Source organism: Halichoerus grypus, chromosome 8 (assembly GCF_964656455.1).
Source record: "Halichoerus grypus chromosome 8, mHalGry1.hap1.1, whole genome shotgun sequence".
NCBI classification, from domain to species: Eukaryota; Metazoa; Chordata; class Mammalia; order Carnivora; family Phocidae; genus Halichoerus; species Halichoerus grypus.
The window spans coordinates 141,585,351-141,606,846 of record NC_135719.1 but is presented as its reverse complement, the minus strand read 5'-3'; the positions used below and the strand labels follow the sequence as shown (position 1 = coordinate 141,606,846).

Below are 21,496 nucleotides of genomic sequence, written 5' to 3'. Positions count from 1 at the left end.
GAATAGAAGAAAACGCGTACCGGTGCACGAGCTGGCACTGAGCCGGATGCTGAACCGCCGAATCACCTGCTCCATCTGCTACCTAAGCCCGGGAGGAGAATCGCCGGCCCAACCTCACCTCTACTACCTCTCACCACTCTCTCTGCGCCTGCACTGCGGATATCTGCGATCCGCCGCGGCGGCAGCGAATCACGCGGCGGCGTCTAGATGGGGGCGGGACTTCCTGTCGCAGGGCGCGCGCGTGCGTGAGTGCAAGCCCCGCCCCGGAACTGCGGTCGACGCTGCAGCTGAGCAACCACGGTGGAGGTGTGCGCGGCGTTTGGCCGGCGTGTGAGGGAGCCGCGACGGCGTCTCCACGCGGTGAGTACCAGAGCCCGAGCAGGGCTGGGGCCGGCCCCCGGGGCTCGCGTGGTGGGCTTGTCCAGGGCACTGGCCTGAATTCTCGGGTCCACTGAGGGCGGCCGCTGGCCCCGCGTCGGGGACCCCTGGTGTGGGCGTCCAGGCCCGGTGGCGTCGGCCTCTCCGCGTCGAACGCCCGCTGTGCCTGAGGCGAGGCGCGGGGCCGGAGCCCTCGCCCCCCGTGCCTGACCACCGCCGCCGCGGTGGAAGCCGGGTGGTTTGCGGTCGTGGCGGACCTGGGGCGGTGGCGGAGCTGGGGCGGTGGGTGAAGCCTGCCTGCGCGCTGACGTGCTGAGCCGGCCGGGCGCCATGCCTGGCGGGTTCTGACGTGCGTCACCTTTTTGTGTCGGTGTAACGACCCCCTGAAGCAGATCATCATCCCCATTTTACAGGCGAGGAGACTGAGCTTCACAGAGATTGAGACGTCTGCCACAGACCCGGAGCCCGTCCGGATTTGAATTATGGTTTACCTTTGTGCTTCCCTCCAGGACCTGTGATTTTTCTTGGTCTTTCTGGAAAGGGAGACCGTGGATGGAGAGTCACTCAAGCGGCCTCTGTTGAAATGTGTTTTAAATCACTTAAAATGTAACGAAAAAGCTGGATGGGCAAAGGCCAGAATGGTGGAATAGGCATTTACCTTCTTGGGGCAAGGCTTGAGCCCTTACAATAAAGCTGGTGTCCTACACGCCCCCCCCCAAGAAAAACCCTCCACCTTCTTAATTCGGCCTTCAAAATGACTTGGGTGTGTCAGGCTTCTTTAGAACCCCGTGCTTTACATAATCTTATTTGTTCGCATAAAACGTTTTGTGACTTAGATATTATTGGGTCCCTCTCCCTTATTTTAAAACATGAGAGCACTGAGGTTCGGGGAGGATTAAACACCACTGTCCAGTGACACACAAGCAGTAAGTACTGGGTCTGGAATCCAAACCAGATCTAGCTCATGTGTCTGTGCTCCTCCATCTCCTGTGTACCCTCTCCTCTGTTCCAGGCCAGCCTGCCTACTCTGTTGGTATATTTCTTCTCCTCTTTGATCTTCTCTACCTCTATGTCCTCGCTTCTTTGCAGGGCCTGATACTCTGTAGGCTGCTTAGAAGATATTTGTTGCCTCAGAACCCCACGCTCTTCAGTTGCCAACCTAATGGAACACTTCTCTCCTTTTCTTTTCAGCAACCATGAAGTTGAAGGAGACAAAATCAAGGCCAAAGCCACCAAGCTATGGCAAATTCCAGACAAAGGGAATCAGAGTTGTGGGAAAATGGAAGCAGGTGGAGATTGACCCAAATATGTTTGCAGATGGACAGATGGATGACTTGGTGTGCTTTGAGGAACTGACAGATTACCAGTTGGTCTCCCCTGCCAAGAATTCCTCCAGTCTCTTCTCAAAGGAGGAGCCCAAGAAGAGAAAGTCACAAGCTGTTTCAGGAAAGGAAGAAGGAGAGTCCAGCTCCTCAAAGAAAAAGATGAAGTTCAAGAAGAATAAAGACATGGAAACTGAAGGAATCAGTGTCCAGAAGGAGTTTGAAGTCAAAGATGCTGAGCCAGAGCCCCAGGGAGATGACACGGTTTGTCCTGATCCACAGGTAGAGGAGATGGTATCAGAAAGCTCAGCCCAGACTGTTCCAAAAAAGAAAAAAAAGAAAGGGAAAAAAAACTTGGAGCCTTCCCAGGGTACTACTCCAAAGGTGCCCAAAAAAGCAAAGACATGGATGCCTGAAATGCACGACCAGAAGGCAGATGTAACAGCTTGGAAAGATCTGTTTGTACCCAAGCCAGTTCTCCGAGCACTCAGCTTTCTAGGCTTCTCTGCACCCACACCAATCCAAGCTCTGACCTTGGCACCTGCCATCCGTGACAAATTGGACATCCTTGGGGCTGCTGAGACAGGTAAGGGCATCCTTAGCTGGCCAGGGTAAGATTGCTTTTGGGTTGACCTTGTGGCTGCTAACAGGTTGGATGGCTTGGGGAGAGGGGAATTTGGGGATATAATCACAAAAGCAGTGTTGAGTGAAGGTGTTTAGAAGTCACCCAGCTCTGGGTTGAAATCTGCCACTTTCTGATTGGTACCCTGGACAGGTCGCTTTATCTCTCTGACGCCCTGTAGGTCCTATTATAAAATGGAGGTAACACCGGTACCTACTACCCTTTTTTTTTTTTTTTTTTTATTGCTTTGTGGGTTAAATGTAAGTGCTACAGTAAAGTTTATGCAGTACACTGCAAGTGATTTGCAAATGGTAGTTTTTTCCTATTCTTGAGCTTTCCTAAATGGCTCAGAGGGGTAAAGTAGGACTAAGAGCGGCCCTCTGGAGAGGTAGATCTTCATTAGTATAAGGAGTAAGTGTCTAATTCTCAAGAGTTGTCCAAAGATAAAAGGGCTGCTTTGGGAATTGGTGAGTTTATCATTATTGGAAGGATTTGAGTGTGTAACCATTAGGTGGATTTTGTATGTAGATTTGGCATGAGGTGACTGTTGGGACTAGGCATTATTTAAAGTTCCCTTATTCCCTGGGCCATCTTAAGACTTTGCGAAGCAATGACAGGTCAATGACTTGACCTCAGTAGTTTAAGTTACTGACTGGAGGGAGGTGCTTGTACTGCCTGGTACTAAAATCCAACTAGATCAGCAATAACTGATAGAAATACATATATAATGTGAGCCACATAGGGATTTAAAATTTTCTAGGAGCCATATTTTAAAAAGGTAAAAAGAACAGGTAAAAGTTAATTTTAACAATGTATTTAATTAGTTTATAAAAATTTCAGTATATAATTAAGGTAAAATCTTTGAGATACTTTACGTTCTTATTTTTATACTAAGTTTTCAAAATCTGACGTGTATTTTGAATTTGCAGCACCTCAATTTAGAGTAACCACATTTTAAGTGCTCAATAGCCATCCATACATGGCGAGTGACTGTTAGGTTGTATGGTATAGAACTAGACCATCTAGACACTTTGTGCCTTGGGTTTCTTGGGAAAGGGTGGTCAGGAAAGTATGGGTGAGGTGCTATAGAAGAGTCATGTAGATGGAAAAGTGAGGAAGGCTCAGGGGAATGGAAGTAATAATGGTAAGTTAGAACATTTTCTTAGCATTTAAAATGTATCATGGACTGTGTTAAGTACATCACACTGATGAACTCAGTTCTCAAAATCACCCTGAGATAGGTTGCATTATTCTCATCTTACTGATGAAACACAGCCTCACAGAAGACAGTATCCATAAAACCACAGCTGAAAAGTAGTAGTGCCTAGATTCTAGACTAGGTCTGTGTGCTATTAAGCATTCTACTACATTTGCTTTGGTTTGTGCAGAGGCCTGGAAATGGGTTTCTGGAAGCAGAGGCAAGGTTGTATGAGCCACTGTGGCTAGAGCCTGACATTTGGATTCATACCACAGCTCCTATCAGGCTGTCCCTGTGGAATGCTGTGAATCTGCAGGTCCAAGACTCACAAAGATTTTCGGGGCTATGGACAAACTGCTGCCCATACAGATAATGAATATTTCCATCACCCCCCAAAGATGCTTTGGGCCCCTTTTGAAATCTCTCCTGGGCCCCCACTCCTTGTTCATCCCCAAGGTAACCTCTAATATGCTTTCTATCACTTTGGATTAATTTGCATTTTCCAGAATTTTATATAACGGAATCATACACTATGTACTTTTGAGAGGGGGTGGGTGTTCGGCTCTTTTACTCAGCATACTTTGAGATTCAACCGTGTTATTGCAAGTACCAATAGTTCGTTCCTTTTTATTGACGAGTAATATTCCAGTATATGGATATAGCACAATTTGTTTATCCATCTGTTGGTGAATATTTTTGTTCTCTATAGTTTTTGGCTATACAAATAAAACTGTTTATAGGGGCACCTGGTGGCTCAGTCAGTTAAGCCTCTAACTCTTGGTTTTAGCTCAGATCATAATCTCAGGGTCCTGAGATTTATCCCCATGTCGGGTTCCACGCTCAGCATGGAGTCTGCTTAAGATTCTCTCTCCCTTTCCCTCTCCCTCCCCCCGTGTGTGTGCATGTTCTCTCGCACCTCTCTCTCTCTCTCCCTCTCCCCCCCTCGCTTTCTCCCACCCTCTCCCCTCCCTCCCTCCCACCCCCTCTCCCTCCTAAATAAATAAATAAAATCTTAAAAAAAACCACAACTATCATAAATATTGGTGTGTTAGTCTTTGTATGGGTATATGCTTTAATTTCTGTTGGGTAAATACGTGTGGAATAGCTAGGTCTTAAGGTAAAAGTAACCTTTTAGTTTTCCAAAGTGATTATACCATTTTACATACCCACCCAGTTAGAGTTTAAATTGGTCTCTGTCCCTGCCAATACTTGGTGTGTTCAGTCTTTAATTTCATTTTAGACTTTAATAATTTTAGCATGGTTTCCTTGTGGCTTTAATTGATATCCCCTTAGTGACTCGTTGAGCATCTTTTCAAGTGCCTATTTGTATATTCTTTGGTGGTGTCTTTTCAGTCCTCTTGCCCATTTTTTAACTGGGTAGTTGTTTTCCTACTACTGAATTCATTATATATTCTGGATATACCCCCTTTATCAGATACTTGGTTTATGATTTTTTTCTCCCAGTCTGTGGCTTGTCTTTTCATTCTCTTTACAGTGTCTTTCGAAAGATCAGAAGTTCTTTATTTTGATGAAGATCAAATGATCACTTTCCTTTTTACAAATGTGCTTATCTACAAATCCTTTGCCTAACCCAAGATCACAGAGATTTTCTCCAGTGTTTTCTTCTAGAAGTGTTACTAGTTTTAGGTTGTATGTTTCAGTCTGTGATCTTTATTGGGTTAATTTTTGTTTACAGTGAGAAGTGTGGATCAGAGTTCCTTTTTTTCCCCTGCATGTGGATATCCAGCACCGTTTGTTGAAAAACTATCCTTCCTCCACTGAATTTTGCCTTTGCATCTTTTTTGAAAATCAGTGACTGTATAGGTGTGGGTCTATTTCTGGAGTCTCCCCCCCCCCATTGATCTACTTATCTATCTTTTTACATCAAAACTTCACTATCGGGGCGCCTGGGTGGCTCAGTCAGTTGGGCAGCTGCCTTCGGCTCGGGTCGTGATCCCAGGGTCCTGGGGTCGAGCCCCACATCGGGCTCCCTGCTTGGCGGGAAGCCTGCTTCTCCCTCTCCTACTCCCCCTGCTTGTGTTCCCTCTCTCACTGTGTCTCTCTCTGTTAAATAAATAAAATAAAATAAAATAAAAAGAAAACTTCACTGTCTTGGATATAGCAGCTTTAGAACAAGTTTTAAATCAGGTAGTATAAGTTCTCTTTGTTCTTTTTAAAAGTTATTTTGGCTGTTCTAGGCCCCTTGCATTTCCATTTGAATTTTAAACTCAACTTGTCAGTTTCTACAAAAAGCCAGCTGGTATTTGGATTGAGATTGCATTGATTATAAAGCAAACTGAGGACAAATGACATCTGGACAATATAGAATCTTCCCATGAAGGTAGTATATCTCCATTTTTTTTTAGCTCTTTAATTTTTTTAGCAGTGTTATGTAGTTTTTAGTGTGTGCACATCTGTAATTAGATTTGTCCTTAAATATTTCAGGGGCACCTGGGTGGCTCAGTCGTTGAGCGTCTGCCTTCAGCTCAGGTCATGATCCCAGGGTCCTGGGATCGAGCCCCGCATCGGGCTCCCTGCTCTGCAGGAAGCCTGCTTCTCCCTCTCCGCTCCCCCTGCTTGTGTTACCTCTCTCACTGTGTCTCTCTCGTCAAGTAAATAAATAAAATCTTTAAAAAAAAAAAAAAGAAAGAAAGAAATGCTCTTTCTGCATTTATTAAGATAAGTGGTTTTTCATTTTGAGTCTGTTGATAATGGTGAATTACACTTGATTTTCAAATGCTAAACCAAACTTACATTCCTGGGGTAAGCCAAATTTGGTCACAGTGTTATTCCATTTATATATTGGATTTGATTTGCTAAAATTTTGTTGATAATTTTTGAATTTCTGTTCATGGGATATTGGGTTATAGTTTTCTAGTAATATCTTTGGTTTTGGAATCAGAGTAATGCAGGCCTTGGAATGACTTTTGAAGTATTCTCTTCAGTTTTCTGAAAGTTTGTATAGAATTGGTATTTTTTTTTCTTCCTTAAATATTTGGTAGACTTCATCTGTGCCTGCACTTTACTTTGTAGGATGGATTTTAACTACAGATTTAATTGCTTTAATGTATTAGAAATATTTGTGTTACTTATTTTTTCTTAAGTGGTAGGTTTTTTTTTGCAGTTCCATTAGTTTTTGTTCCCTGTGTTTTGAAGCTCTGTTATATTTAGGTGTGTAAATGTTTAGGAATGTTATATCCTCTAAATGAATTTATTCCTTTCATAATGAAATGGCCCCCTTTTTCCCCAAAGTATTGTTTTTTCTAAAATCTTCTCAATCTGATATTAATGTACCTTTCTAGCTTTATTTTGATTAATGTTAACATGGTGTGTTTTGCATACTTGTATTTTTTTAAAGATTTTTTTAAGTAATCTCTACACCCAACGTGGGGCTTAAATTTACAACCCCAAGATCAAGAGTCACATGCTCTTATCAACTGAGGTAGCCAGGTGCCCCTCGTACTTTTAATCTATTGACGTCATTGTATTTAAAGTGGGTTTCTTGGAGCTTCTAAGTTGGGAGGGTGTTCTGGGAGGGTGGTGCACCCCCAGTTCCACAGGGACAGAAGCCCTTGGAACCCTTCCAGACTTTGCCTTATGTACCTCTTCATCTGGTTTTTCATCTATATCCTTTATCATATGCTTTGTATTAAACTGAAACTTGTAAGAAAAAAAAATAAAATGGCATTCTTGTAGAGAGCATGTGTTGGGTCTTGCTGTTTAATCATTGTGACAATCTGTCTTTTATTTGTTGAGATCTTTTACATTTAATGTGATTATTGATAATGGTTAAGTTGTAATCTGTTATTTTGCTATTTGCTACACTCTTTCCTTTTAACTTTTGGACTGATTATTTCTTGTAATGGCATTTTATATCCCTTATTGATCTTATTAGCTGTAACTGTTTTAGTGGTTGCTTTTGGGTTCATAGTATATATCTTTAGTATGTCATAGTCTGTCTTTAAGTAATAATTACTATTTTTTATATAGTACAAGAATCTTACAAGACTGTATTTCCTTTTTTCCTTTACATTGTGCTTTTTTACACTTTATATGTGTTAGAAATCCAAAATACATTTTTATGTTTAATAATTTTAAGTTTAAACTTAAGAAATCTTTCATATTTATCTATGTTACCATTACTGTTTCTGGTACCCTTCCTTTGTACAGATCCAGAATTTCATCCAGTAGCATCTTCTACATGGAAGACTCCCTTTAGTACTTCTTGTAGTTCAAGTTTGCTGATGATAAATTATTCAGCTTTTGTGTGCCTAAACGTCTTTACTTTGCATTTTTTTGAAAGGAATTTTTGCTAAGAGAGTTCTAGGTTGTTGGATTTTTTTTTCAGGTCTTCAAATAAAGATGTAATACTGTCTTCCAGCTTTGATGGTTTCTGATGAAAAGTGCTGTTTATCTAGTGTTAAGGGTCTGTTTGCTCTCTTTTTTTCTTACAATTCTTGCTTACAGTGCCTTGTTTTCTTATGGGTTATTTTTTTTACTGAGAGCTGCTCATTTTCCTTTGAAAATGATTTGTGAGCATTTTTTAAATAGTTTTTTTTCTTTTTTTAAGATTTTATTTATTTGAGAGAGAGCGAGAGATCAAGTTGGGGGAGAAGCAGAGGGAGAGGGAGAACCCCTTAAGCTGACCCTGTTCTGAGCGCAGAGCCTGATTTGGGGCTCAAACCCATGACCCAGGCTGAAACCAAGAGTCGGATGCTCATTCGACTGAGCTACCCAGGTGCCCCTTGTGAGAATTCTTTGAGGCCTATGATAAAGGTTTCTTCCTCCAGAGATAATTTATTTGCTTTTGCTGGGGACTTTATAACTTTGGAACTACTTTAAATTCTCAACTTGAGCTGTCTTGTTTGTTTGTATTAACCACCCAGAAGATATGAATTTGGGCTTCTTACACATTCAAAGATCAGTTTGAAAATGTTCAAGCATAGATAAAAGTATGCTAATTTTAAGTTTTCAGAAAAACTAAGAAAATTGTCTTCTACTGCCATCTTCTCCAGCAAAGGTCTTAGGAAACTGTATATAGATTTCCATTCCCCATACCCTAATGTGATGGTGTTTCTTCACAACAATGACAAAACACACAAAACTTGTCTGTTTAGAGTTTCAGTGCTTGGACTTTGTGTGTAGTTCACATTGGTGACCTCAGGCCTCAGTGCTAGTCTGCTAGACTTTTTCTCAGGCTTTTAATTACAGATACCCTCTGGTTGCAGTGCTTGCTGTTGGGCAACCTGTGCTGAGTGGAGGAGCTTTGGGTTGTTCAGGGTAGCACGTGGCTATCAGGGTCCCTTATTCTGTGTAAAAGAAAGAAGCCCAGACAAAAAGTATGTGTATTTATTGATTCACACTGTTTCTTTTTTGTTTTACTTCTAAGGAAGTGGAAAAACTCTTGCCTTTGCCATTCCAATGATCCATGCAGTACTGCAGTGGCAGGTGAAGAAGAAGCCTACTCCAGCTCCAAGTAACACAGGAGCATTACCTGGTGAGACCAGAACCGAGGCTGGAACTGAGTCTGGAGTTTTGCCTGATGAGATTGGAATTGAGGGTGAAGTCCTGCCCAGTGAAGCTGAAGTGAAGGCTGGAGCACCACCCAGCAAGGTCAAGACTGGAGCTGCTGTCTCAGACCAGGTGCTGCCCTTCTGTGATGATGATGCTGGTGAAGGACCTTCTTCTCTGATCAGGGAGAAGGCCATCCCCAAACAGGATGAAGACAAAGAGGAAAAGCTTGATGAAGAGGAGACTGGAAGGTTGAAGCAAGAGTTGGGTGGCAAAATCGCCATCTGTAAAGCACATCCAAAGCGCCCTCTGCTTGGGCTGGTTCTGACTCCCACTAGAGAGCTCGCTGTCCAGGTCAAACAACACATTGATGCTGTGGCCAAGTTTACAGGTGAGGTTTAATTCTGTTTAATAAATAACTTCCTGAGAGGATCCTGGGTGCTGGGGTGGCAGAGGTGAACAAGCTATAGCTCCTACCCTTTAGGGGAAATCTCTCTCAACCTGCCAGAGAATTAAGCCTTACAGAAAATTGTTTGAGTGACACTGTCTCAGTTCTCCCAAGGATAACGCATAGCTAATGCCACTCTAGATGCATAGGAAATTAGTCAATTTATTGGATATGGTGGATGCTTAAGGCAGGGGTTGTCAAAAGTACCTCTTTTTGTAAATAAAATGCAGCCACACCCATTTGTTTACATAGTGTCTATGGCTGCTTTTGCACTACTAAGGTAGAATGAAGTAAAGTTAGTAGTTGTGACAGATTTAGCTCACAAGGCCAAAATGCTTACTATTGACCCTTTAAGAAAATGTTTGCCAACCTCTGCCTTAGGGCACAAGAACTTACTCTCTCAGGGAATTCCTTTCGGGAAGGGCTGCGCAGTGAGAATTTTAACTTTATAATAAAAGCAACAGTTACCAAGCTCCTACTGTGTGCCGGGCACTTTGCTAAGCACTTTGCCTACATGATCCTGTATTTTCTTTCCACATTGGATACCTTGAGAAGTCCTCCACCAGAGAACAGAACAGACAGTAGGCATTAGAGGCATTAATTCTAATTGAGGGGGATGGGCAGGACTTTCTTGGGAGGTGTGTCACAGCTGCAGAGTGACCTCCTTCCCAGCATTGTGGTGCACCACTGCTCACTTTTCCTGGAACTTTGGATGTAAACATGCCTGGGTTCAAATCCAGCTCTTCTGTTGTTGATAAAGGGGAGGGAGTAGAAAGAAATGAGGTTGGGGAAGTAGACAGGGCCCAGATCATAGAAGACTTAATGTGCCTTCTAGGAGTGGCACTAAGAGTCAGGCCAGGCCCACTCTTTTAGTGCCCCCCCCCAAAAAGAGAGGGGAGCTGTCCTGGTGATTGATTTCCTCTGCTGATCTCGGGGCACCTGTGTCATTCGTGGCAGAAAACATGCAGCCAACTGAATAACAGGGTCTTTTATATTTTGTGTACTGTAGGAATTAAAACTGCTATTTTGGTTGGTGGAATGTCTGCGCAGAAACAGCAGAGGATGCTAAACCGCCAGCCAGAGATTGTGGTCGCCACTCCGGGCCGGCTGTGGGAGCTAATTAAAGAAAAGCACCCTCATTTGAGCAACCTTAGGCAGCTCAGGTAAGTGACATACCTCCCCTTTCCCTTTCACGCCCTTTTCTGTCGTGGGCCTGAGAGAGCATGGTAGCGTATGTATTACCTTCTCCATGGTGTGGTACCAGTCAGACTTTGGCCTTTAGAAAACCATGCATGAGGGGATTGAGTCCCTGGTGGTGGTGGTGTGTACGTATGTCTGTGTTGAGGGTGGAGATGGTAGTTGAGTGTGCTGTATAAATGACTCCTCAGGTTATGTGGGTCTCTCTGTATCTGCAGGTGCCTGGTGGTCGATGAGGCTGATCGGATGGTTGAGAAAGGCCACTTTGCTGAGCTCTCACAGCTGCTAGAGATGCTCAGTGACTCCCAGTACAACCCAAAGAGACAGACGCTTATTTTTTCTGCGACACTGACCCTAGTACATCAAGCGCCTGCTCGAATCCTTCACAAGAAGCACACTAAGAAAATTGACAAAACTGCCAAACTTGACCTCCTCGTGCAGAAGATTGGCATGAGGGGCAAGCCCAAGGTCATTGACCTGACCAGAAATGAGGCCACAGTGGAGACACTGACAGAGACCAAGATTCATTGTGAGGCTGATGAGAAAGACTTGTATCTGTATTACTTCCTAATGCAGTATCCCGGCCGCACCTTAGTGTTCGCCAACAGTATCTCCTGCGTCAAACGCCTCTCTGGGCTCCTCAAAGTCCTGGATATCATGCCGCTGACCCTGCACGCCTGCATGCACCAGAAGCAGAGGCTCAGGAACCTGGAGCAGTTTGCCCGTCTGGAAGAGTAAGTCAGGCCTGTACCCAGAGCCCACGTTCTGGTCATTAGGTCAAGGTTGCCAGGATGGTGGGGAGATGGTGGGAAGCTACCTTCTGACATGGAAGCCTTATCGGTAGAAGGTAGCCCCTTTTTGCGTATCATGAAGCAGGCTTACTCTCATCTGATGCATTTGGTTGCTGATAATGCCCAACAGAAACTTTCTTAATAATGAGTAACGGTGATGATAATACCTATTGTTGTGGAACACTTAACAATAGAGTAAGTATCATGTTGGCATTTTAGATACATTATCACATTCATTCAATTCTAACATCCTTGAGAAGCAGCAGAATGGATTCATGGTTAAGAACACAGACTGGAACCAGACTGCTTGAGATTAAGACCTTGGCTGTGCCACTTCTAGCTGGCCAGATTACTTCAGTGTGTTGCAGTTTTCTCGTAATTAGCATAATAGTAGAATAATAGAAGCTAATGGAGAGGGTTGTTAGGAAGATTAAGGGAGTTTATACGTATAAAGCATTTAGAACAAATGCTTAGCCCGTGGTATGTACTTGCTAAATGTTAGTTTTAATACCGCTTTTCATTTATTGTCATTATTCTCATTTTATAGATTGATAAAAGTAAGATCTAGAGAAGCTAATCAGCTTGCCCAAGGTTTCTCATCCTGAAAGTGACAAAGCTGGGCCTCAGACAAACCGGTCAGACCCAGAGCTCATCCTTACCATGCTGTCACTGTGCATCTCCTTTTGGGCCAGACTGATGCTCAGGCAGCAGTGTGCATATTGTCAGGTTATGGGCCTGAGAAGTTGAGGTCAAGTCTAGATTGACTTTTGCCCAGTGTTTTGTCAGGTTACAGAGTGATTAGTTTCTAGAACAAGTGTCTGGTTTACCTCCTTTAAAATATTGCTAGGTAGAAGTTAGCAGTTTATATGGTGTCTGAGTGGGGTGTCTGTCTGATTGGATGGGGTCCCCTAAATGTGGGGCAACAATCAGGTGGAAGCCAAGGCGCTGGCGTTGAAAGAATACACCTGAGGCAGAACAAAGGAGCCACAAGGGAGTGGGCAAGCGGGACAGCAGAGGAGAGGCTGTCTGCAATGAGGCAGTGGATGGGGCTGTTTTTAAAGGGGGAAGATGAGGGGGTATGGCCATGTATGGAATTCTGCCTTTTTTGGTAACTGTGCCTAGTTGTAAGTAGCCTATGGGTCAGTTAGGGCCTATGGGTATTTTGAGGTGGGTGGCCTGATGGGCCTGTCTATATTCGGCCAGATGGTAGCTGTGTGTCCTTTCTTTCTACATTCCTCAAGTCTGTTTGCCTAAAAGTGGCCTCTACATCTTATTCGATCAGGGATTGGGAAACTATGGCCCATGGGCTAAATCAGCTAGTTTTATTGGAAGGCAGCAAGGCCCATTTATGTATTGTCTCTGGCTACTTTGGCAGTAGCAGAGTTGAGTAGTTTCAACAGACACTATCACCTGCAAAGCCCAAAATAATTTATGGTCTGGCCCTTTGTAGAAAAAGTTACTGCCTTTGACTTAAAGCAGTGGTTGAATTTGTATCATATTCCCCAGCCCTACCTCAGAACTACAGGGAGCAGGGATTCTGAAGAGCCCAGAATCTTAAGTTTTTAAGACATAGATCAGGTGCTTTTGACTTTCCTTGAACTACACATACATTAAGAAACATTACCCAATGAAATTACTGAGTGCTTACTGGGAGCCAGGCACTGTTCTAGGTAATAGAACACTGAGTAACACAAAGCCCTTGTTACAGGGTTTACATTCCAGTGGAGGGAGATCATAAATTGAAAAGCAATTATGTAGTTTGTCAAGTGGTGCTGAGTGCTGAGGAGTAAAGTTGTGCAGGGAGTTGTACTAAAGTGGGGTCAGGGAGGTCTCCCTGAGAGGGAGGGGTTACAGCAGAGTGTGGGCAAAGCAAGGAAACCTGAATGTGTGAGGAAGACTTTGTAAGGCCTATGGTATAGCAAGTGCAGAGGCTTGGAGGCCAGACCATGTTTGGCAAATTGGAAAGAAATCTAGGATGTCTGTGGGACCAGAGGGAAGTGAGTGGGAGGGTGATAGATGATGAGGTCACTGACCTAGAATATGGCCTCATTTATTTTACTGGAGGTGGTCTTTTATGATTGCAGAGTGTGGCTTGTTGACTGTGGTCAGTGAGACCCAGCTTTGGATCCCAGCTCCACAAGTGAAGAGCCATGTCGGTGCCTTGGGAAGTTAATCTCTCCGAGCGCATTCAGCAGGCAGCAAGGAGTTGCTCACGGACAGCTGTAGGTTGTTCTTGACGGGCTTCTCTGTCTCTCTCCTGCAGCTGTGTTCTCCTGGCAACTGATGTGGCGGCGCGGGGCCTGGATGTTCCCAAAGTCCAACATGTCATCCACTACCAGGTAGGGGAATTAGGGAATTTGTTGCATCGAATGGGGAATTTTTTCAGCAAAGGTTTGGGGAGGGAGGAAAGAGAGGGAGAAGAATTACTAGTCCCAAGGCCTCATGCAGCAGAGTACCACTGGCATCTAGTGACTGACTAGCTGCTGCCGTGTTTGGAACACTCATGAGATTTACTCGCAGAAAACCTATTGGCACTTCTGATACCACTTAGCCCTTCCCTCTTTGATTTGGGCAAACTCATTGATGTTGGCAGGTTAGAGTCCTGTTTTCTTCCATGGAATAGGCATAGTAGCATGTAAACTGGTTACCCTGGTGTAGAGAAGTAGAAGAGTGTGGTGGTTAGGACCTGCCTGGGCTTAAATCCCAGCTGTGTAACCTTGAGCAAGCTGTTTAATCTCTTTCTGCCTCAGTGTTTTTGTTAGATGGCAGTTAGCACAGTATCTACTTCTTCAAGTTTTTATTAAGGTAAAATAAGTTCTTATGTGTGAAGAGTTTAGAAAGACACAGGGCATATCCTGAGCACTTACTAAATGTGAGCTGCTGTTGATACTGACATTAATATTAGTGCACACACCTGGTAAATCCTAGCATAGAGTGGTGGTTAGGAGCTTAGGCTTCAGAGCCACCCTTGCAGGGTTCAGATGCTTGTGGCCTGCTTCATAGTTGGTTAGCTTTGGGCATGTTACTTAACATCTCTGGTTTCTGTGTCATTGTAAACTGGGAGTGATGATGCTGCCTAACCCTTAGGGTTACCATGAGAATTAAATGAGCTCCTGTTGATGAAACCCCTAACACAGCACAGCATTAAGTATAAAGTGGTAGCTATTCTGGCGTTATTATTTCTCCTTTCTAATCCCTCATGCTTTAAAAAATCTTTCAGGGTGTAGGGGCGCCTGGGTGGCTCAGTCGGTTGAGCGTCCAGCTCTTGGTTTCAGCTCAGGTCATGATCTTGTGGGTCATGAGATCAAGCCCAGTGTGGGGCCTGAGCTCAGTGGGGAGTTTGCTTGAGGATTCTCTCCTTTTGCCCCAACCCCCACGTGCACTGTCTCTTTCTGTCTCTCAAATAAATAAATCTTTAAAAAAATCTTTCAGGGTGCCAGTTCAGTTTAGCAAATCTTTCTTCTTCCTCTTTTTGGGGAAGAGGCTGGGCCAGTTTTTGTGGGAGAGATCCAGATGAACAAAATGTAGTCCTAGCCCCTGAGAAGTATCAGACCAACTAAAGGAGATGAGACCAAAAGCCATAATTTAAGGCAGAAGATATTAGAAAGTTGCAAAATATAATGGGAGAGAGTGGTAACTTCTAGTTTGGGAGGTAGGAAAGGGCTTTCTTTTAAAAGATGCTTTGCATTTAAGGATGGGGGGAGGATCTGGGCATGTAGAGGTGGAAGGGAAGGAGGAGAGAATGTGTGGAAGTGGCAAGTTGGCTACGAGTGGGGGGTTATGTTGGGAGAAGAAAGTGAAAAATGGCCAATAGACCACATTTCTAGCACCATTATGAACAGTTAAGTACTTAGAGCTGCATTGGAAGTGGTAGTATTAACCTGGGCTCAGTGGAGAAGACTGTTCTGGATTAGTGGTGAGTGCCATGGGTGCAGGGGAGGGAGGGATTGTTAGCACCCATGCCACACCTATGGATAATATATCCAGTATGTATTAGAGTAGAAGCAATGGAGCCTGGGGGGGTTAGTGTGGTCTTTGCAGCTTGACTGCTTCAGTTCGAATCTTGGCTCCACTATTCCTCCACCTAGAGGGAATTGCTTAACATTCTGTGTGTCAGTTTCCTTGTCTATAATATGGGTAATCATGAAAGCACTTCATGTTATTGTTTGTGAGGAATAAGTGGGATACTACATGCAGAGTGCTTGGAATTGCCTGGCCCATTGTAATCACTCAGTAAATGTTGGTTATAATTATCATGTTCAGTCATTCATATAGAGTTAATGAAGAATCAGTGGAGTTTCTGTAGTTAGAGTGGGAATTATGGTCAGAGCTTTGACTCAGGAAGATTGCAATGGCAGCTTTGGGCTGGGTCAAGGGGAGTGGGAGAGACCAGAGACGAAGTAAGTGACTGTCGTTCTGTTGAGTGGTCATGAGGGCCTGAAACCAGGGCAGGGGGCATGGGAGGGCAGACGCTGCACAGTGAATGGGCTAAAGAATTAGGACTAAGGGAGAAGGGCTGGATCTGTCCACAGTGCTGGAGAGGTTTCTAACTGCCTGGCTCGGGGAAGCTGGCCCTGAGGGGAAGAACACTGTTGGGTGATAACCACGCGTTGACTTCTTGGTTCCTCTGGCAGGTCCCTCGCACCTCGGAGATCTATGTCCACCGAAGTGGTCGAACGGCTCGTGCCACTAATGAAGGTCTCAGCCTGATGCTGATTGGGCCTGAGGATGTGATCAACTTTAAGAAGATTTACAAAACCCTCAAGAAAGATGAGGACATTCCACTGTTTCCTGTGCAGACAAAGTACATGGACGCAGTCAAGGTAAAAAGAAAAGTTAAAAATCTAGTACTAAGGAGGGAAGGGATTGTGCTGTACCTTCACCTTGCTGTGAGGCTCTGGTTCTGCCAATAGCTATTTAAATAGGAAGATTCGTTAAAAAAAAAAAAGAAAGAAAAAGAAAAAAAAGGAATGTGGGGGCACTGTACGTGGTAGAAGGTAGAACGGTGAGTCGTCAAAAACAGGAATTTTCTTCTTGAGCCCTTTCTTCACTGCCTGCCCCTGGAGCCTTCACTACCACTTTCTCCCTCCACTGGACAAGGACAGTGAGTGTGGCTTCCTGGACATGCAGTGGTTGTAGGGAAGTGAGGTCAACTTGTCTTGCTGAGGCAGATACTAAACCTTTTTCACATTCCTGAAGCAAATGCCAGTAGTTCTATCTTTGGGGTTTTATTTTATTTTTTTATTTTTAAGATTTTATATATTTATTTGACAGAGAGAGACAGCCAGAGAGGGAACACAAGCAGGGGGAGTGGGAGAGGGAGAAGCAGGCTACCCACTGAGCAGGGAGCCCAATGAGGGATTCGATCCCAGGACCCTGGGATCATGACCTGAGCTGAAGGCAGACGCGCAATGACTGAGCCACCCAGACGCCCCTCAAGAGCTTTTTTTTTTTTTTTTTCTTTAAAGATTTTATTTATTTGACAGAGAGAGATAGCGAGAGCAGGAACACAAGCAGGGGGAGTGGGAGAGGGAGAAGCAGGCTTCCCACCGAGCAGGGAGCCCGATGTGGGACTCGACCCCGGGATCATGACCTGAGCCAAAGGCAGACGCCCAACGACTGAGCCACCCAGGCGCCCCTCAAGAGCTTTTTTAAAGACACAACTTATATGAGCCTTTGCTTCCCAGAGGCCTGAATGCTGTCAAATGAACACTATTCCTTTCCCCCAGGAACGAATCCATTTAGCTCGACAGATTGAGAAAGCGGAGTATCGGAACTTCCAGGCTTGTCTGCACAATTCTTGGATTGAACAGGCAGCAGCTGCCCTTGAGATTGAGCTGGAAGAAGAGATGTATAAGGGTGAGTGGACTGGATGGGACTTGAATACATTCAGCATTTTTCATTTGTTTTTTCCTTCAACTTTTGTCTTGTTGGAACTTCACCACTACCATGGGTCCTGTTAAAATCAGCAAAGATTTCCTTCTTTGCAAGAGGCCTTAGTCCCAGATGAGCCGACAGTCCTTGGCCTTTGTTCCCTCTGTCTTACTTGTCTCGGCTGCCTCCCTCATGTGACATCAGGGGTAGGCTTTGCAGCCAGGGGCCATGCTGGTCCATTCCCTTAGCTGGCTGTATGACCAGGTCAAGGTCTTTAATTTCTCTTTTGTACTAGGCTGTCATCATTTATAAGATGCAGGTCATAATGTTCCTACCTCATGGGGTTATTGCAAAAGATGGGTTGAATTGATGAATATAAAGTGCCTTTATCAGTGCCTGGCAAATAGAAAGGATTTCATACATTTTAAGTTATTATTTATGATTATTGTTACTCCTACACCAGTCATCATCTCATCTGACTTCCGTGGTCACATGACAAACAGCAGGAATTTTTTTTTTTTTTTTAAGATTTTATTTATTTATTTGTCAGAGAGAGACACAGCGAGAGAGGGAACACAAGCAGGGGGAGTGGGAGAGGGAGAAGCAGGCTTCCCGCCAAGCAGGGAGCCCGATGTGGGGCTCGATCCCAGAACCCTGGGATCATGACCTGAGCCGAAGGCAGACGCTTAACCAACTGAGCCATCCAGGAGCCCCATAAACAGAGCAGGAATTATCATCCTTTTACATATGGAAATTATAGGCTCATGGAAGAGAAGCTGTTTGTGCAGGGAAATAGGTCCATTACCAGGCCTTTCCTGAGCCCCTACTCTGAACCTGGATCTGTGTGGTCCCTGCTCTAGGAATGCTCTTGAGTCTTAAGAAGTGGTAGAACCAAATCTAGAACCGATGACACCAGAGTTGATCCGGTGTTCTTTCCATCCCAAAGTGGGCAGCCTAGCTGAGGTGTTGGCATCTCAGTGCCAGAGCCAACAAATTCAGAGGCTGACAAGCTGTCTGCTCAACATGGAAGCTGGGAACCAAACCAGTGGGCTTGGTGACAATGAGCTGTTCCTGGTAGCTCAGACTTGGGGCTGGTGTGGGGCCCTTTGGCTGTGCCCACCTCCACAGGTGCAGTCACAGTGCTGGTGGGGAGGTTTAGAAGAGCTGGGCTGCCAGATGGTGTTCACAGTCTCCTGGGTCTTTGTACCTGTCGACTCACCATACCCCAGCTAGCAAGTAGCAAGTGGGTGGGTCGTAGGAAGAAACTGATCTTCAAGTCAGGAACCTTGGGTTCAAATCTCAGTTTGACAACTAGCTAGCTAGCTCTGTGACCTTCAACAAGTGCCCTCGAGTAAAATGGAGGTAATTCCTGTCTTAGAGGCTTTTTTTTTTTTTTGAGGAATGAAGGACATAATGCCTGAGTATCCCTCCCCAACTATGTTAGAAGTTAGCTAATACTAGCTTCTATAGAGACTTTTGAGCTTTGATTCCTCAAGAGTACCAAAACATTTTTTGTCACAAGTATCCATCAAGGGAAACAAAGTGTCTACAAATCATAGTGAATATGGTCTGTTTTATATTGTCTCTTAAGGAAGAAAAACTGACCAGCAAGAAGAGCGTAGGAGACAAAAACAGATGAAGGTCCTGAAGAAGGAGCTGCGCCATTTACTCTCCCAGCCGTTGTTCAAAGAGGACCTGAAAACGAAGTATCCAACTCAGTCTGGCAAGCTGCCCACGCTCATGTCTACCCCAAGAAACGGTGAGTCTGCCTTGAGCTGCCTCACCAAACAGAAGAAGCAGCAGAAGAAGCCGCCAAAAGGGCAGCAGCAGGAACAACCGCAGCCAAGTACAAGTGCAAATTAACTGCGCTCCAGGTCAGTCTGTTAGTGACTGCACATTGTTTCTATGTTCTCTGGTTATGTGGAAAAGCTTCCCACTTTCCCTTTCACTCCACTGTCAACCCCGGTTATAAAAATCTCCCTCTTCCATGCCAGCCCCCGTCACAAGAGAGACCTCATGCACATTTGTGTTGTTTTGGAGTAAGAATTCTATGCAGCAGCTTATATATTTCTGTATTCCAGTGTGTATAGGCTTCTTATATGTTTAGCTTGTTTTCGTCAATTAAAAGTAGTCAGAACCAGCATGTTATCCTGAGTTTTTAGCCGGAATATAGCTGTCCTAATCCTCTGGTTGCAGGATGCATGTGGGGTGCGTCTCATCCCATTGGATAGTGTGGATGGAGCAGTAGGCTTAGCTTGTATTCCTGCTTTTCTCCACAGCAGAACCCTAATAGCTCTTTAGCTCTCTACCATTCACCTTCTCTTGTCTGAGCCACACTGCAAGACGGGCAGGGAAGAGGTTGCCGTCCTTGGGTTCCAAGAGAACACAGGCTTCCTTAACATCACAGCCATTTGTGGGGAAGCCAGAACAGGTACGCAGAGTCTGGCATTGTGAGGCACTCCAGCCTTGTCTCCCCTCCCCTCCTCTGTCCGGAAGTGGTTGTTGCCCACAGTCCCACGCGCCCTTTCTCTTGTCCTGAGCCTTTATACAAGCTTTTCCCTCCGCCTGCTTGCCTTTTTCCCTATCCTTGAGCACGGCTACGTGTTCTCTAGGTCCCTGAGCCCCCAGGAGGGCATAGTGTCCATAGCAGCCGTGCTTATCCTCTCAGTAGCACTTGGCACACTGTATTGTCTCTGTTAAGCTCCTTGACAGCATAGGCTGCTTTATTACGCCTTGCAGCCCTTGGGCTTAGGTCAGGGCATGATGTTAATACGTGCTGAGGGAACCAGTGACTTCTTAGTGTGTGTGTGGGCACCCCCCCCAGCTTTCTCTAGGTTAGTCTAGGTGAGGAGCCACAATTGCCAGAGAAGCATAGATTTCTTCACAGCTAAGTCTGGACTTCTAAACACATGTCCCCTCGGCTTCATGGTTGACAGGTTGGCAGGATGGCAGCAGTGTTCCCTCAGCCCCTCTGGGTAACTACAGTAGGAGAGCTGGACTGAACTCAGAGTCAGGTATCCTTGAGTGCTGATCAAGTACCAAGCACTGTTAGGCACTGTCATCTACTTTATCATTTGGGGTTTTTTTTAAGATTTTATTTTTTAGAGAGTACAAGTAGAGGGAGGGGCAGGCAGAGGGAGAAGCAGGCTCCCTGCCGAGGAGGGAGCCTGATGAGGGACTCAATCCCAGGACCCTGGGATCATGACCTGAGCCAAAGGCAGACACTTAGCCAACTGAGCCACCCAGGCGTCCCTATCATTTGGTGTCTAACAAGCATCTGAGATACAAGTCCTAATACCTTTTTGTAGTTGAGAAGGTGACACTGAGTGGTTTAAACTTGCTCAGATCACAGAGCGGCCAAATGGCAGACCTGGGATTAAAACCGTGGATATTTCCTTGCGGGCATGTACAGAAAACTGCTTCAGTCTTAAAAGGACAGCAGTGTTGTTAAGGAATGTCTCCCCAGGGTCACCAGTGACCCAGAGAGGAGAATGCAGTAGAAAACAATCCTAGTCTGCGAGATCAGTTCTTGGGTGACAGTTGGTGGAGGATGGCAGGGGACTCACCATTATCCAGATGATACAGTGGTGGTTTGAGCAGCCCTAAGGAGACTTAGCGGCCCCTGAGTCATGAGAGGCCTGAGGCTACTGGTCACAGGTCAAACAGACCCACCGATGGCTGTTGACATGCTGCCCTTGTCCCTTAACAGCAAATGCTTTTTTTTTTTTTTTGCGGGGTAGTGTGTTAAGGGGAGTCGGTTTTCAAAGATAAGGTTAGCATCCCAGGCAGTTCTGTTCTTTGACTTGATGACAGTAAAGCTTTGGTGAATCCTGTAGTTTCTTTGGCACCTCCAGCCCAAGGGTAGAACTTGCTGAGTATATGGATCTTCCACTAAAGGAGAACCCGCTCTCTCCTGCTAATCCACTCACACACATAAGCCCTATGGGAGAGTGCTGATCTTCAGTGCATGTCAGATACCAAATACTAAGAAACCAGGATAAAAGTTGTCATGGAAACCATTTTAATGCTAGGAAAATGTTTCCACCGACTGCCGGGAGAAGCTGTAGGGCCTGCCCTCCCTCCCCCAACCCTGGGCAGCTGCTCACTGAGCCACAGCTCCTGCCCCCATTTTGCACAGTGTGAAAATGGTTCTTA

General features: G+C 45.0%; 1 protein-coding gene across 1 annotated transcript; it reads left to right on the top strand.

Annotated features, from left to right (window-relative positions):
• The first annotated feature begins 240 nt into the window (after nt 1–240).
• Nucleotides 241–19,482, top strand: DDX24 (DEAD-box helicase 24). The gene is made up of 9 exons (XM_036071874.2): nt 241–360; nt 1,570–2,286; nt 8,910–9,422; nt 10,489–10,642; nt 10,895–11,410; nt 13,731–13,806; nt 16,102–16,290; nt 17,197–17,326; nt 18,933–19,482. Exons 2-9 carry the CDS (start codon nt 1,575–1,577, stop codon nt 19,202–19,204), a joined length of 2,562 nt encoding a protein of 853 aa, XP_035927767.1. The 5' UTR covers nt 241–360; nt 1,570–1,574; the 3' UTR covers nt 19,205–19,482.
• The last annotated feature ends 2,014 nt before the right edge of the window (nt 19,483–21,496 follow it).

What these genes read in the sequence shown, in the direction of transcription:
- DDX24 (XM_036071874.2), top strand. Translation starts at nt 1,575, where the DNA reads ATGAAGTTGAAGGAGACAAAATCAAGGCCAAAGCCACCAAGCTATGGC. An exon ending in AGCAACCTTAGGCAGCTCAG is followed by an intron (nt 10,643 to 10,894) that starts GTAAGTGACATA and finishes CTGTATCTGCAG; the next exon opens with GTGCCTGGTGGTCGATGAGG. An exon ending in AACATGTCATCCACTACCAG is followed by an intron (nt 13,807 to 16,101) that starts GTAGGGGAATTA and finishes TTCCTCTGGCAG; the next exon opens with GTCCCTCGCACCTCGGAGAT.